At 38.3% G+C, this 18,142-nt stretch overlaps 1 protein-coding gene across 1 annotated transcript; it reads right to left on the bottom strand.

Annotated features, from left to right (window-relative positions):
* Positions 1 to 4,222: 4,222 nt before the first annotated feature.
* LOC112636039 (olfactory receptor 2AJ1-like) lies at positions 4,223 to 11,010 on the bottom strand. The gene is given in 4 exon segments (XM_025404395.1): positions 4,223 to 4,344; positions 4,347 to 4,955; positions 4,958 to 5,282; positions 10,846 to 11,010. Coding segments are annotated over 4 exon segments (1,221 nt in total).
* Positions 11,011 to 18,142: the final 7,132 nt, after the last annotated feature.

Raw genomic sequence — 18,142 nt, 5'->3', positions numbered from 1 at the left:
TATGAATTCTAAATTTCTGGGAAGTTTGCTCACACGACTTCTCTCCTCCCATCCTTTTCTTTTCTTTTTCTTTCCTTCTGTCTTTTCTCCTCCTCTCCTCCATTTCTCTCTCTTCATTTTTTCTTCTTTCCTCCTTCTCTTCCTCTTTGCATTCCATTGTGTCTTCAAAAGTGCTAGATTTAATTTCAAAGTTTTTTTTTTCTAGTAATTTTCCTTTTGGTAAGCAAATAAGTCTGTATTAAAATGGAGATGGTCCCTAAATTTCCTGCCTGACATAGTGTGAAAGGAAACTAAGATAATAACAAAAGTTTAAAATGTCACTTATTCATTTATCTATTGAATACCTGTGCCATATATTTTACTTAGCACATTAAACAATAAGTGTTAAATATTGATGCTAGTATTTTGGTGTTAATATTTAAAAATATAATAGAGACACTATAAAATGAAGGTTAGGATTTCAAAAAGATTGGGTTTCAAAAGTAGGACACAGGCCGGTGCAGTAGCTCAACCCTATAATCCCAAGCAGTTTGGGAGGCTGAGGCAGGTGGATCACCTGAGGTCAGGAGTTTGAGACCAGCCTGGCCAACATGGTGAAACCCTGTCCCTACTAAAAATAAAAATAAAAAATAAAAAATAAAAAAAAATAGCCAGCTGTGGTGGCAGCTACTCAGGAGGCCGAGGCAGCTTGAACCCAGGAGGCGTAGGTTGCAATGAGCCAAGATCACGCCACTGCATTCCACCCTGGGCAACAGGAGCAAGACTTTGTCTCAAAAAAAAAAAAAAAGTAGAATATAGATAATCAATCAAAATGTAAAACATGTTAATAGAAGGAACTTAGATTGCTTTCACAAAGAAGTTTAAAATAGAATAATGTAAATTTGATTAGACAATAACTTGGCATTGAGGTAACTTTCGATAACTGCTTGTTCCACAAGTTCTAGACAATGATTAGTCACGTTCATGATTTGTCTTTTCTAGCCACCTTATCCATCTTAGGGTGATAAGATTCTATTACCTTATCACTACTTGGAGGAAATTTCCCATATGTAATGAAAATGTAAGAAGCTGAAAAATTAGGTAAAAATTAGAAATAAGTTTTAATTTTATCTTCGATTGATATTAATGCAATTAAAATTCAATTAAAATGATTATTTCCATAGCCCTTTGTAGATATAGTCAGGTTAGAAAGATGACTTGTCCATGTAACAGAATCATCATTATCTGCAAGATCTTACAAATAGAAGATTCTCTAACACCTTGGCCAGTGGTATGTCTCTGAAATTTAGGCATTGAGATGTTCTATAGAAATTTAAATATTGAGATGTTCCAAACATGTGCATTTGAAATTATGAGTTCAGAATCATCCATTTGTTATAGCTACTTACCCCTCCTGGTGAGTAATTCTTTCTGGAAAAAGACGAGGAAACTTATCAAACACAGTTTCGTCTCCCATCACTGGGAGCCAAACATAAGTGGAATGATTAAAATGACAAAATCTGTCCTTAAATAAGAAATATCTTCCATGTTTAAGCACTTGAATATGACACTAGAAAATAAATACAAAACAAAGTAACTTAAATCCAACAATATATAAACATGGGGATTTTATTTTCCTTTGGTAATTGCATCATTTGGAATCCTCTCAAGTAGGATGTTCATTATAGAGAAAGGATTCCGGTGGGGGAAATGCCTAATTGGAGACTACTGTGGAAGGCTTCTAATTCCCTTACCACGCTTACTTTCCCCAGAGAAAGAATTACATGGGTTTAACATGACTTGGGTAAACCATGATATAATGGAATATGTTTACAGAGATCCACACAGTTATTTGCAAAATCTTTAGATATCGAATGAATTATTTGGTGAGAAAGGCTAAACAGCCTTAAAGTTTGTCTAAAATACAAAGGTAGAATGCAATTAGGTTGATTAAAACTGTAAATAAAAGTTATCAAAAATTCCTTAGTGGGATCATTACACAGATAATGATAAACATCAGCAAAGCCAGGTGCAGTGGAGTGGGCCTGTAATCCCAGCTACTCAGGAGGTTGAGGAAGGAGGACCACTTGGGTACAGGAGTTTGACCCCATCTTAGACAACATAGTGAAACACAATATTAAAAAAAAAAAAAATTCAATAGAGGGAGGGCTGAGCAAGATGATGAAATAGAAAGCTCCACCAACCATTCCCCTGCAAGGACACCAAGTCAACAACTCTCTACACACAAAACAACACCTTTCTAAGAATGAGAAATCAGGTGAGCACTCACAGTACCTGGTTTCATATCACTGAAAGAGGCCCTGAAGGGATTACAAACAGTCCTGAATCGTGGACATCAGCCCTCCCCACCTGCCATCAGCGTGGCACGATGCGGATATCATCTCTGGGTGCTGGGGGAAGGAGAACACACCAATTGTGAGGCAATGAACTCACTCCTGTCCCGTTAGAGCAAAAAGGAAAACTGGACCAAACTCAACTGACACCTGCCCACAGAGGGAGCATTTAAAGCAGTCCTTGTCAGAGGGGAAGCAATCCCAGTGGTCTAAACTTGAGTGTCTGCCAACCTCCCCACCAAGGACTACAGCACTCTGTGTCTCCAAGCAAACTTGAAAGGCCATCTAGGCCATAAGGACAGCAATTCATAGGTGAGTCCTGGTGCAGAACTAGGTCCAAAGACAGCAGACTGAGAGGCACGTGATGTACTGAGACAACAGCTGAGACGGGAAGTGAGTGCTGATATCACCCCTCCCCTAACCTCAGGCTGCTGAGCTCAAAGCTCCGAAAGAAACTCCTTCCTTCTGCTTGAGGAGAGGAGAGGGAAGATTTGGGAGGATTTTGTCTTGTGTCTAGAATACCAGCCAAGCCACAGCAGAATAGAGGACAGGTCAGAGTTATGAGGCCCCCATTCCAGGCCCTACCTCCCAGATGACATTTCTAGACACACTCTGGGCCAGAAAGGAACCCGTTGCCTTCAAAGGAAGGACCCAGTTCTGGGAACATTCAGCACCTATTAACTAAAGAGACCCTGGGCCCTGAATAATGAGCAGCAATACCCAGATACCACATCGAGGGTGTGAGGGTTAACACTGAGTATCACCTTGATTGGATTGAAGGACGCAAAGTATTGTTCCTGGGTGTGTCTGTGAGGGTGTTACAAAAGATTAACATTGAGTCGGTGGATTGGGAGAGGCAGACCCAGCCTCAGTCTGGGTGGGCATCATCTAAGCAGCTGCCAGCATGGCTGGGATCAAAGCAGGCCAAGGAACATGGAAGGACTGGACTGGCCCGAGTCTTCTGGCCTCCGTCTGTCTCCCGTGCTGGATGCTTCCTGCCCTCAAATACTGGACTCTAAGTTTCTCAGCTTTTGGGCTCTTGGACCTACACCAGTGGTTTGCCAGCGTTCTGTAGCCAAACAAGCAGATGACAGGCGCAGGCCACCGCGTGAGGAGAGCAGAACTTGGCTTCCCAGCCCCCTTTCTTCAGCCCCTACCACCAGGTCCCGGGACCAGAACCACCCAGTGAGCAGTGCAATGTGAAGGAAGGCAGCAGCCTGCAGGGGAGCAGACGTGGTGCCCAGCTGCCAGAAGGCAGATTTGACCCAGGCTCTTTGTATGTTGGAAAGTTACAAAGTGCGTCTTATTGTTTGTAAAAAACAAAAAAAAAATAAACTAATTCTCAATAGAAATATGATCATCTTTGAAAAAAATTTTAGGATGAATTTCTAGAAGAGTTTGTAAAATATAATACTATATGCATAAATGAAATTAGACAATTTTTATAATCTTATCTGATATTATAGAGTTGCTTCTAACATATGAGTAATTCAGTTTTAACACAAATTATGTATGTATATAGGTATATATATAAAACTTTACTAAATAAAGGTGTTGACAAACCAGGCAAAGAATAATGGAGATTTCATGTGGAATTTGTGGATTTTTCATAAATGTTAGCAATATAATTTTACAAAGTTTTATGAAAATAGACATTATATGGATTTGTGTTTGTTATACAATGCATGAGGGATTGTATTTTTAAAGACATTCTTATAAAGTCTTACAATTTTAGTGTTAGGGAGTAGGACGCCTTGGGTAATTTTTACTTCCTGTAACCGTTGCATGATTATAATTGGTACCACAGAAGGAACAATACATTTCTACAGGTATATGTTTACAACACAAACACAGGTTATTATTTACTATTAACAAGGTTTCTGAAATATTCACTTCTTATATGTGCAAGATAGAAGCATTGGTTTCTTTCTAGAAAATCTATCATGAGTATCCTTCAGGTACTTAATGTAGAAATAGAATGCACGTTCAGGAATTTTCCTATTCATTTTTTATGCAGAAACTTACTTTTGAGCATATTTTTTATCACCACCAGAACATCTTTATTCCTAAAGCTGTAGATGAAACAGTTGAGTGTGGGTGTGAGGATCATATAGAATATTGCCAGGAACTTATCCTGGCCTGGAGTGTGGTATGATTTAGGTCTCATATACATAAAAATAAATGACCCATAGTACATCATGACCACAATCATGTGGAAGGAACAAGTGGAAAATGACTTTTTCCTTGCCTCTGATGATTTCATCTGGAGGACAGTAAGAATAATTTGGCCATAAGAAGCAGAGATCAAGAAGGCAGGGATCACCAGGAATAACACAGCACTTACATAAACCCCTCGTTCATAGTTCGTTGTGTCTGCACAGGACAACTTCAACATGGCAGGGACTTCACAGAAAAAGTGATCGATTGCCCTAGAGCCGCAGAAGGGGAACTGCAGTGCGTAAGCTGTGTGGACTGTGGAGTTGAAAACCCCAATGAGCCAGGAGCCTCCAGCCATGACAGTGCTGGCATACTCCTTCATAAGAATCGGATAGTGCAGCGGGTGACAGATAGCCACACAGCAATCATAGGACATTGCAGCCAGGAGAAGGCACTCACCACCAGAAACACCTGGAACCCACAATCTGCAAGTGAAATAGTTCTGCTGCCTGACAGGAAGTCAGTGACCATTTTGGGAACAATGTTGGAAACATGCAAGATATCCATAAAGGAGAGATGGCTGAGCAGAAAATACATTGGAGTGTGGAGTCGTGAGTCACTGCGAATGAGGAGGATCATGAGTGTATTTCCTGTTACACTCATAATGAAAATGGCAAATATAAATAAGAAGAAAACCAGACTTGTTGGGGAAGAAGAGAACAGTCCCAAAAGTATGAAATCGCTGTGCAAAGTGTGATTCTGATGGCCCAAAATGAATTCACTTTTTTTAACCTAAAAAGAAATAATAAATAAATAATAAAGAAGAAAAACTAGTGTAAAACTTAACCTTATAATAACATATCTGCAAAATAAAATGAGAGTTAGTGATGCATGTTTTGTAATCAGCACCAAAGGACTCCTTTTTTTTTGAGATGGAGTCTTACTCTGTTGCTCAGGCTAGAGGGCAGTGGCGTGATCTCAGCTCACTGTAACCTCTACCTCCCGGGTGTCCAAGCGATTCTCCTGCCTCAGTCTCTTGAGTAGCTGTGATTACAGGAACCTGCCACCACGCCTGGCTAATTTTCCTATTTTTAGTTGACACAGGTTTTACCATGTTGGCCAGGCTGGTCTCAAACTCCTGGCCTAAGGTGTTCCACACGCCTCGGCCTCCCAAAGTGCTGGGATTACAGGCGTGAGCCACCACACCTGGCCCAACAAAGTACTCTTAGCCAGTTTTTGAAGTTGGCTTATTTTACAAGATGGACATTTGTTTGCTCAAACCAACTGACAGTATTCAGTATATTGAGTTGGGCCCTTGGCTCCATGTTGAGTCTTGTCATCTTAATTAATTCCATATAATTTACTCAAATCAACTCTTTTCTCATATGTCACCTTCTCAAGGAGGCCTTTCATTGCACATCCTTTAAAAAATTGTGTAAGGCTCCCACTTGAACCCCAATTTCCTGGTCCTCCTTACTCTGCTCCATTTTCACATGTTTGCAAATCACTTTTCACCTTCTACTACATTAAATAATAAACACATTGGTTGTATTTACTGTTTATTTTCATTCTGTGCCAGAATTTTCCCTTCACAATGAGAGACCCTTGTTCTGTTCACTGGAATAACCAACTGCCTGGAAGACAGCCTAGTGCATAGCAGTTATTCAATAATGTTCGTTGAATATTTGAATGAAATGAATGAACCGGGGAACTTAATTTTCTGTCTAATGCATTTATTATTTATATTAAACTTATAGAAAATAAAATGGGTAATTCTAAGACTTTCCAATTAACAAGTAATGAAATACTGTCTCAAAACCGAGTTTCTTTGTAATTTGAAACACTATATTTTAAATGTAAAAAATAGAAGTATCATTTAGTCAACATCAACAGTGTATCTTTAGGAATATATTCTACATTTACCTCTTTTGCCAACTTGTACAAATTGAATTATAATTTATTAATTCTAATGTGGAAAATAGTAGGTGTTGATATTATTTATTTATATTTTGATAGAGGTTACTTAAATGTTTACATTATACTTATCTGTGCACCTTCTGTATGTATATTTCCCTCAACATAAATACATATACACATGCATATATTAATATGTAAATTATAAAACTTATGAATACATCAGTCTAGTTTCAATAAATGGTATGGTCATCAAAACAAATAACAAACATTAAAAAAAATTGTTTTCCATCTGATTAACAACTACTTAAGTTTGAATAAATAAGCTTAGATTTTCCCTTTTGTAAAGTAAATGCAGAACTATGTCACTGACAATATATAAATGATTTTTTTATTTTAATTTTTGTGAATATTCAGATTTTACATAAATAACAGATGCCTTAATCCTATTTTAATTACTGTGAATAACAACAGTGGTGTGCTATGACTTTAAGAGTTAGAAATGATAAGCACCTCAATGAGGTGTACAGATGTATGGGTAACTAGTCCTGCCTATTTTTTGTGTTTTCTGTTTGTTCGTTTTTGAGACAGAGTCTTGCTCTGTTGCCCTGGTTGGAGTGCAGTGGTGTGATCTCAACTCACTGCAACCTCAGCGTCCTGTGGTCAAGCAATTCTCGAGCCTCAGCCTCTGAGTAGCTGGGACTACAGGCACCACTAGTATGCCTGGCTAAGTTCTGTATGTTAGTAGAGACTGGGTTTCACCATGTTGGTCAGGCTGGTCTCGAATTCCTGGCTTCAAGTGATCCACCCAGTTAGGCCTCTCAAAGTGCTGGGATTACAGTCCCAAACCACTGCACCCGGCCAGTCCTGCCTGTTTTGACTGTTTTGACCCAAGGCTTTGTAAAATTTGATGATACACATAGATTCAGACATAAGGGCAGTGGTGCCTTGCCTGAGTTTATCAGAAATAAATGTACAAAATCAGTAAATATTGCTGACAACTCAAAATCAACATACCTGTATCCGATGTTGTTAATGTTTACCCACTCCCTAGAGTCATATCATCTTTCCGGTTTTACTTGTTTAATTAATGATTTACTTTATTATTGTCATTCCATGTCCTGTTGAATCCTCAACTCTTAGCAGACCTCCTGGCCCATTTTAGGTCTCATTAATTCCTTTTTACAAGAATGACTTACTTTTTTTAGTGGCCTTTGATGTAAAAATATTTTCAACTATGCATAAATTCTCCTTCTCTGTATTTCATACTGGCTTTTATATTTTTTAGAGTTCGTATCATCTGCACAATAATGCCTATATTTTTCTTCAGAAATTGGAAGCAATCCACAACTTATTTCTTATTTCCCTCATCATCCTACTTCTAACACCTTATGTCCACTACCAGGAGTCACCTGAAATTTATGCAACTTTTCTTCATATTGCTTGGCATAAACAGTCAATCAGGAATCTGAAATATATTCCCATGATGCTGGAATGATTAAGGAAAGCATATCTTCTATGTTATCCAGGAGTATTTTGGATGAAATCTGCCATTGTAGGCAAAGAGGAATGCTCTAGTAGTGAGCTTCTCAATTCCATGTTTGAAAGTGGAGAAAACGTGTCACCTAACCTGCAGCTTGTTCCCCACACATGCAACTCTTTGCCAAGTTAAAGTTCATCTCTCGCCCATCTAGCTCCAAGTATACCTTGTCAATAATGCTAAATGTTGGAGAAAAAAAAGTCACACACACTATATGACAATCTCTATAAGCTTGGAGATTAATCAGAGAACTGCTCTCCTAGGGATTTTGTCTGAAGTTTTTCAGATTTTTGGATCACTATTTCTTAGGAAATTCTTATGTTTTCCAAAAATCTGTTCACATCTCTATATATACTTAAAGTTCTATCATTTCAAAGAAACACTCAGCCGGTCCAGTCTAAAATTTAATCAATGGACATTGTACTTCACATAAACCGAGCAAAAGAGAGCCACTTTGATTTGAGGAAACAAAGGTCATGATTATAGAGAAAGAAATACAGAGTGACACCAGCATAAATCATGCACATAATTTCATTCTAAGTTTTATACTAACAAAAGAATAGACCACAGTTTTTTTCCAGACACATCATACTTCTTTCAGATGATAACTGTATGTGATTAAATGTCTGTGTGTGGGTGTGTGTGGGTGTGGGTATGTGTGTGTGAGACCTTACCACATCTAAAAATGTCTTCATTTAGGAACAATAATTTAGGCTCCTTAAATTGTTTAGCCAACTATTCCAAATATTTGTATATGTAGCCAGATTGTTTAATTTTGCCAATGGAACTACTTCAGAGTTCATATGTTTATTCCCATTAGTGAATCAAACTGTTCCTATCTGATTACTGTGCAAATGTTCCACTGAATTTACTCCTGCTTGGAAATTACTTTCTAGGTACAGACACCATCATATCCCAGTCTCCTTTTGTAGTCCTCACTCATTGACTCACTACACTCAAATCCTTCTGAGCATTTTATATTTAGGAAGATTGTTAAAACACACTACATATTCATTAATTTAGACTTAATTGAACTAAAAAATGCTTTTTCATTTATCTATGAGATCTCTCATTACAGCGATAAAGCGTACCACAGATTTCTTTAAATTTTGATCTATCTAGAGGTTAATTATTCACTAATACTGATATGATTATACATTCAAATATTAAGCAGTTATTTATTTGCTCCTTACATTAAATGCCCTGTGCTGCAAGACAAGCACAAGACAAAAAAAATCACCAAATCTATTCTGTCTGAAAAATACTTATCTTGAAAAGTATATGAAATGGAACTACTTGGGAATATTAAATATGTTTGCATATTTATATGTTATACTCTATAAGAATGATGTTTTTATCTTTTGAACTTTCTATAAACCCATAATGTGAATGTCCTACTTGCTATTATAACTATAAGCTTTATCATAAAAGCTTCAAATGTCAGACTTAATGGGTCATGACTGACTAATGAAAAACAATGGTCACTGGTGATTCCCTGAACAACAGTTGAATTTCATAGAAGAGGCAAAAGTCAAGTAGTAAATTCACCTAAACAGGTATGAAATTTAACTATTACTTTATCTAGAGCACATATGGGTAGAATAGAAATATAATGGATGTCACCCAGCCCAGGAATTAGTATGCTATTGGTTCAAATATTTTATTAAGAAAATAGCAATATAATCAATATCCTAGTGCTTTGAAAAGATATAAACAAGAAAATTTAATGCAAATACAATATCCCAAGAATATTCTATTTTCTGTCTGTCTTACATGAAACACAAATCAGATATGAAATTATACCTGAAATAAATATCCTATAATTATATCTGAAATGAATTTCTATTCAATGCAGATCATGACAGCACCTGCCTGATAAAGTTGTTTTGAATATTAGATGAGACTCATTAAATACCCCCCACCACAAACACACACAGATACACACACACACACACACACACACACACACACATCCCGAGTGAAGGGGAGAATAGAGCCTGACACACAGTCAATACTCAGAATGATTATTGTTACTACTATTATTACTGTATCAGTATTTCTGTAGTTAGTATAGTCTTATTATTTCTGTGTTTCTTAAATACACATGTACGTGGTTCTGTACCAGGGAGAGGGAGAAAATGGGAAAGCTAGGGAGAGGAAAAGAGCGGCAGGAAGGGAAGGTGTGAAAGAAGAGGGATTCAGGGTATGATAGAACATATATAACTCTATAAAGCAAAGTACAATTTAATGCAGTGAATCAGAAGCATATTTTGTACTCACTGTCCAGAAAATTGACTCATTAAGCTGGGAAGAAAGAAACTCACCACACTGAATGAGAATGTTTAGGTTGGCTTCCTCGCCCACATGCACACATGAAATTGCATGTGCAAGAGCAAATCGAGGCTTTGAAATCAAATAACCTGAGCTGCTTACAATCTCATTTAATACCAGCCATTTGATGTTTTAATTCACCATTTTTTTTTTGCCCTTCTAACTTTTCAATTCCATACAATCATTACAGAGTGAGTGACCACGTGTCTTCTCCTCGTTACTGCCACCCAATTTAAGGGAATCTTATAATTAATGTCTCAAGGTGACATCAAATACATCATGTCATGCACTAAAGTGCTCAAGTAAAAACTACCATACACAATTGCCCAAGCCAGAAATCACACAGTCATTCCTGAATTCTCTTTATCTCTGCCCCCTTCCATACACATGTCACCATCTCCTACATGTTCTGCCTACGTAAGTGCCTCTCAGGGGTTATTCCTTCTCATCGACTGGGTTCCATGTGTGCTCATGGTGGCTCTAAAGCATCCATTCTATCCTTCTCTTTCAATTGAACAGAACCTATATGGGCTCAGCACCATCCACATATAATCACACACTACTCATCACTTCTCGAAGCCAGTAGAGTGTGGCCAACTGATTAAATTCTGGACAACTACAACACATGAGTGGTGGGGACTGAAGATTCAGACCCTTCTTGTTTCCTTCATCCCGTTTCCTTAGCATATGGGTATAATGATGTATGTTCCTGAAATGTTCCTGTAACCGTTTCATGGGGACAAAAACCCAAGGGATTAAGGAGCAGAAGACTGTGTGCTACCAGACAATTTCCTGTTGATCACTAATCACAAAAACTGCCCTGATCTGCCAAAATAAACACTTGCTTCTTATGGACAAATTAAAAATGACACTTGTTTTAAGAAAAATGCTTCAAGGTTGGTCTCGGAAAAGATTTTAACTATAAGACCTCAAAGGCACAAGCAACAAAACAAAAACAGACGAATAGGGCTATATTAAACTAAAATCATTCTGCACAAGAAAAAACATTCAACAGAATGAAAAGACAACCTGCAAAACGGAAGAAAATATTTGGAAACAATTCATCTGACGAAAGATTAGTATACGGTATTTGCAAGGAACACAAACAACTCAATTGCAAGAAAACGCCATAGTCTGATTAAAACTGGGTAAATGATCTAAATACACATTTCTCAAAAGAAGACATAAAAATAGCCAAGTATTTGAAAAAATGTTCGATATCACTAATCATAAGGGAAATACAAATCAAAACCACAATGACACATCATCTTACTATTATCAAAAAAGACAAAATAATAACAAATGCTGGTGAGGGGGTAGAGAAAGAGAAGTCTTATACATTGTTGATGGGAAGGTAAATTAGTATAGCTATTATAAATTATATTAGAGGTCTATCATATGATCCAGCAATTCCACTACAGGGCATATATCTAAAGGAAAGGAAATTGACCCACTTAAGAGACATCTGCACCTCAATGTTTAGAGCAGCACTATTCAAAATATCCAAGATAGGGAATCAAACTACGTGTTCATTAACCAGTGAACAGATAAAGAAAATGTGGTCTATATACACAATGTAATACTATTCAGTCATTTAAAAAAAAATGAAATTTTGTCATTTGTGGCAACAGGATGAGCTTGGATGACATTATGTTAAGTGATATAAACCAGCCACAGAAAGATAAATACTCCATGTTCTCATTCACATACAGAAGGTAAAAAATCCGATCTAACAGAAGTAGAGAGTAGAATACTGGTTACTAGCGGCTGGGAAACATGGGAGGATAAGAAGCAGAGAGGGAAGTTGCTCAATGAGGACAAAATTATAACTACATTGGAGGAATAATATTAAATTTGCTTTATTGAATACATTTGTAAAAATCAAAACTACCAGAGGCATATTTTAAAGTCCTTTTTAAATTCACTTTAGTACATCATGTATGTATGCAGATTACCTTAGAATGTTATGCATTTGGTGGTCAGAATTTATAGCAGAAATATATTGATGAGAAAGAATCATTGAAGAGGGCAAATGAGTCAATCTGGGAATACAAAAACTAGTACAGTAGTCTGTGATAATCATTTGCTACCACTAAAACATCTATTAGATTTTCTATTGAGGGAATCTTTACTATAATTCCAACATGTTTCACTCCAAATATTTAGCACTTGATTTTAGAGGACAGAAACACCAAATATTACATTAAAATAACAATTCAGTTAATTGCTTGCCTCAAATTTCTCCTCATATATATACATTTCAATCCTAATACTAGGTTATTCTTTCTGGAACATGAGTTTTGAGTTTGCAGACATTCTGCTAGGTCAAAATCTTTTAAATTACAAGAAAAATTGTAAACTGTGGTACGTTTAGTTTACATTTCAGATGAAACTGAAGTATTTATATTTACACAAATTGAGCTACCTTGCATCTTTTTCATAACTTGGGTTCTTTCTTGCACATACACACTCTTCCCCAGCACTTCTCAAAGCTTCCATTTCCTCCGTTCTCCCAAGATTTTACATGGAAATCATCCCTCCATGGAGACTTTCCTGTTCTCTTAAAGAGGATGACTCTCGAGAGGTGGCGCCCAAGATGGCCAAATGGTAACAGCTCCAGCCTCCAGCTCCCAGCGTGAGCAACACAGAAGACAGGTGATTTCTGCATTTTCAACTGAGATACCAGGTTCATCTCACTGGGGCATGTCGGACAGTTGATGCTGGTCCGCGGGTGCAGCCTGACCAACGAGAGCTGAAGCAGGGTGAGGAATCACCTCACCTGGGAAGGGCAAGGGGGAAGGGAATTCCTTTTCCTAGCTAAGGGAAATTGAGACACACAACACCTGGAAAATCAGGTAACTCCCACCCCAATACTGCGCTTTACCAAAGGTCTTAGCAAACGGCACATCAGGAGATTATATCGCACACCTGGCCTGGGGGGTTCAATGCCCACGGAGCCTCCCTCATTGCTAGCAGAGCAACATGAGATCTAACTGCAAGGCAACAGTGAGGATGGGGGAGGGCTGCCCACTATTGCTGAGGCTTAAGTAGATAAAGCCACCAGGAAGCTTGAATTGGGTGGAGCCCACCGCAGTTCAAGGAGGCCTGCCTGCATCTGTAGACTTCACCTGTGGGGACAGGGCATAGCTAAACAAAAAGCAGCAGAAACCTCAGCAGATGTAAAAGTCCCTGTCTGACAGCTTTGAAGAGAGCAGTGGTTCTCCCATCATGGAGGTTGAGATCTGAGAAGGGACAGACTGCCTGCTCAAGTGGGTCCCTGACCCCTGAGTAGCCTAACTGGGAGACATCCCCCACTAGGGGCAGACTGACACATCACACCTCACATGGCTGGGTACATGCAGAGACGAAGCTTCCAGAGCAAGAATCAGACAGCAACACTCGCTGTTCAGCAATATTCTATCTTCTGCAGCTTCCACTGCTGATACCCAGGCAAACAGGGTCTGGAGTGGACCTCAAGCAAACTCCAACAGACCTGCAGCTGAGGGTCTTGACTGTTAGAACAAAACTAACAAATAGAAAGGACACCCACACCAAAACCCTGTCAGTACGTCACCATCATCAAAGACCAAAGGTAGATAAAACCACAAAGATGGGGAAAAAGCAGTGCAGAAAAGCTGGAAATTCAAAAAATCCGAGCGCATCCCCCCTCCAAAGGAATACAGCTTATCGCCAGCAACAGAACAAAGCTGGACAGACAATGACTGACGAGTTGAGAGAAGGCGGCTTCAGTCAATCAAACTTCTCAGATCTAAAGGAAGAACTATGTAACCAGCGCAAAGAAACTAAAAACCTTGAAAAAAGAATGGATGAAGGGATAACTAGAATAATCAATGCAGAGAAGACCTTAAAAGAACTGACAGAGATGAAAACCATGACACGAGAATTACGTGACAAATGTACAAGCTTCAGTAACCGACTCGATCAACTGGAAGAAAGAGTATCAGTGATTGAAGATCAAATGAATGAAATGAACTGAGAAGACAAATGTAGAGAAAAAAGACTGAAAAGAAATGAACAAAGCCTGCAAGAAATACGGGATTATGTGAAAAGACCACATCTATGTCTGATTGGTGTGCCTGAAAGTGACGGGGAAAATGGAACAAAGTTGTAAAACACTCTGCAGGATATCATCCAGGAGAACTTCCCCAACCTAGTAAGGTAGGCCAACATTCAAATTCAGGAAATACAGAAAATGCCACAAAGACACTCCTCGAGAAGAGCAAATCCAAGACACATAATTGTCAGATTCACCAAAGTTGAAATGAAGGAAAAATGTTAAGGGCAGCCAGAGAGAAATGTTGGGTTACCCACAAAGGGAAGCCCATCAGACCAACAGCAGATCTCTCAGCAGACACTCTCCAAGCCAGAAGAGAGTGGGGGCCAATATCCAACATTCTTAAAGAAAAGAATTTTAAACCCAGAATTTCATATCCAGCCAAACTAAGTTGCATAAGTGAAGGAGAAATAAAATCCTTTACAGACAAGCAAATGCTTAGAGATTTTCTCACCACCAGTCCTGCCCTAAAGGGCTCCTGAAGGAAGCAATAAACATGGAACGGAACAACAGGTACCACCACTGCAAAAACATGCACAAATGTAAAGTCCATCAATGATAGGAAGAAACCGCATCAACTAACAAGCAAAATAACCAGCTAATATTATAATGACAGGATCAAGTTCACACATAACAATACTAACCTTAGATGTAAATGGACTAAATGCTCCAATTAAAAGACACAGACTGGCAAATTGGATAAAGAGTCAAGACCCATCAGTTTACTGTATTCAGGAGACCCATCTCACATGCAGAGACACACATAGGCTCAAAATAAAGGGATGGAGGAAGATCTATCAAGCAAACGCAAAACAAAAAAAATCAGGGGTTGCAATCCTAGTCTCTGATAAAACAGACGTTAAACCATCAAAGATCAAAAGAGACAAAGAAGGCCATTACATAATGGTAAATGGATCAATTCATCGGGAAGAGCTAACTATCCTAAATATATATGCACCCAATACAGGAGCATCCAGATTCATAAAACAAGTCCTTAGAGACTTACAAAGAGACTTAGACTCCCATACAATAATAACGGGAGACTTTAACACCCCACTGTCAACATTAGACAGATCAATGAGACAGAAAGTTAACAAAGATATCCAGGAATTGAACTCAAATCTGCACCAAGCAGACCCAATAGACATCTACAGAACTCTCCACCCCAAATCAACAGAATATACATTCTTCTCAGCACCACATCGCACTTATTCCAAAATTGAAGGCAGAAATAAAGATGTTCTTTGAAATCAATAAGAACAAAGATACAACATACCAGAATCTCTGGGACACGTTTAAAACAGTGTGTAGAGGGAAATTTATAGCACTAAATGCCCACAAGAGAAAGCAGGAAAGATCTAAAATTGACACTCTAACATCACAATTAAAAGAACTAGAGAAGCAAGAGCAAACACATTCGAAAGCTAGCAGAGGGCAAGAAATAACTAAGATCAGAGCAGAACTGAAGGAGATAGAGACACAATGAATCCAGGAGTTGGTTTTTTGAAAAGATCAACAAAATTGACAGACCACTAGCAAGACTAATAAAGAAGAAAAGAGAGAAGAATCAAATAGATGCAATAAAAAATGATAAAGGGGATAACACCACCGACCTCACAGAAATACAAACTACCATCAGAGAATACTATAAACGCCTCTATGCAAAAAAACTAGAAAACCTAGAAGAAATGGATAATTTCCTGGACACTGACACTCTCCCACGACTAAACCAGGAAGAAGTTGAATCCCTGAATAGACCAATAGCAGGCTCTGAAATTGAGGCAATAATTAATAGCCTACCAACCAAAAAAAGGCCAGGACCAGACAGATTCACAGCTGAATTCTACCAGAGGTACAAGGAGGAGCTGGTACCATTCCTTCTGAAACTATTCCAATCAATAGAAAAAGAGGGAATCCTCCCTAACTCATTTTATGAGGCCAACATCATCCTGATACCAAAGCCTGGCAGAGACACAACAAAAAAAGAGAATTTTAGATCAATATCCCTGATGAACATTGATGCAAAAATCCTCAATAAAATACTGGCAAACCGAATCCAGTGCACATCAAAAAGCTTACCCACCACGATCAAGTGGGCTTCATCCCTGGGATGCAAGGCTGGTTCAACATATGCAAATCAATAAATGTAATCCAGCATATAAACAGAACCAAAGACAAAAACCACATGATTATCTCAATAGATGCAGAAAAGACTTTTGACAAAATTCAACAACACTTCATGCTAAAAACTCTCCATAAATTTGGTATTGATGAAACGTATCTCAAAATAATAAGATCTATTTATGACAAACCCACAGCCAAAATCATACTGAATGGGCAAAAACTGGAAGCATTCCCTTTGAAAACTGGCACAAGACAGGGATGCACTCCCTCACCACTCCTATTCAAAATAGTGTTGGAAGTTCTGGCTAGGGCAATCAGGCAAGAGAAAGAAATCAAGGGGATTCAGTTAGGAAAAGAAGAAGTCAAATTGTCCCTGTTGGCAGATGACATGATTGTATATTTAGAAAATCCCATCGTCTCAGCACACAATCTCCTTAAGCTGATAAGAAACTTCAGCAAAGTCTCAGGATACAAAATTAATGTGCAAAAATCACAAGCATTCTTATACACCAGCAACAGACAAACAGAGAGCCAAATCATGAATGAACTTCCATTCACAATTGCTTCAAAGAGAATGAAATACCTAGGAATCCAACTAACAAGGGATGTAAAGGACCTCTTAAAGGAGAATTACAAACCACTGCTCAGTGAAATAAAAGAGGACACAAACAAATGGAAGAACATACCATGCTCATGGATAGGAAGAATCAATATCGTGAAAATGGCCATACTGCCCAAGGTAATTTATAGATTCAATGTCATCTTCATTAAGCTACCAATGACTTCCTTCACAGAACTGGAAAAAACTGCTTTAAAGTTCATATGGAACCAAGAAAGAGCCCACATTGCCAAGACAATCCTAAGCCAAAGGAACAAAGCTGGAGGCATCAGGATACCTGACTTCAAACTATACTACAAGGCTACAGTAACCAAAACAGCATGGTCCTGGTACCAAAACAGAGATACAGACCAATGGAACAGAACACAGCCCTCAGAAATAATACCAGACATCTACAGCCATCTGATCTTTGACAAACCTGACAAAAACAAGAAATGGGGAAAGGATTCCCTGTTTAATAAATGCTGCTGGGAAAATTGGCTAGCCATAAGTAGAAAGCTGAAACTGGATCCTTTCCTTACTCCTTATACGAAAATTAATTCAATATGGATTAGAGACTTAAATGTTAGACCTAAAATCATAAAAACCCTAGAAGAAAACCTAGGTAATACCATTCAGGACATAGGCATGGGCAAGGACTTCATGTCTAAAACACCAAAAGCAATGGCAACAAAAGCCAAAGTTGACAAATGGGATCTAATTAAACTAAAGAGCTTCTTCACAGCAAAAGAAACTACCATCAGAGTGAACAGGCAACCTACAGAATGGGAGAAAAGTTTTGCAATCTACTCATCTGACAAAGGGCTAATATCCAGAACCTACAAAGAACTCAAACAAATTTACAAGAGAAAAACAAACAACCCCATCAAAAAGTGGGCAAAGGATATGAACAGACACTTCTCAAAAGAAGACATTCTTACAGCCTACAGACACATGAAAAAATGCTCGTCATCACTGGCCATCAGAGAAATGCAAATCAAAACCACAATGAGATACCATCTCACACCAGTTAGAATGGCAATCATTAAAAAGTCAGGAAACAACAGGTG

Source organism: Theropithecus gelada, chromosome 1, assembly GCF_003255815.1.
Source record: "Theropithecus gelada isolate Dixy chromosome 1, Tgel_1.0, whole genome shotgun sequence".
Taxonomy (NCBI): Eukaryota; Metazoa; Chordata; class Mammalia; order Primates; family Cercopithecidae; genus Theropithecus; species Theropithecus gelada.
This window is presented reverse-complemented; position numbering and strand designations above follow the sequence as displayed.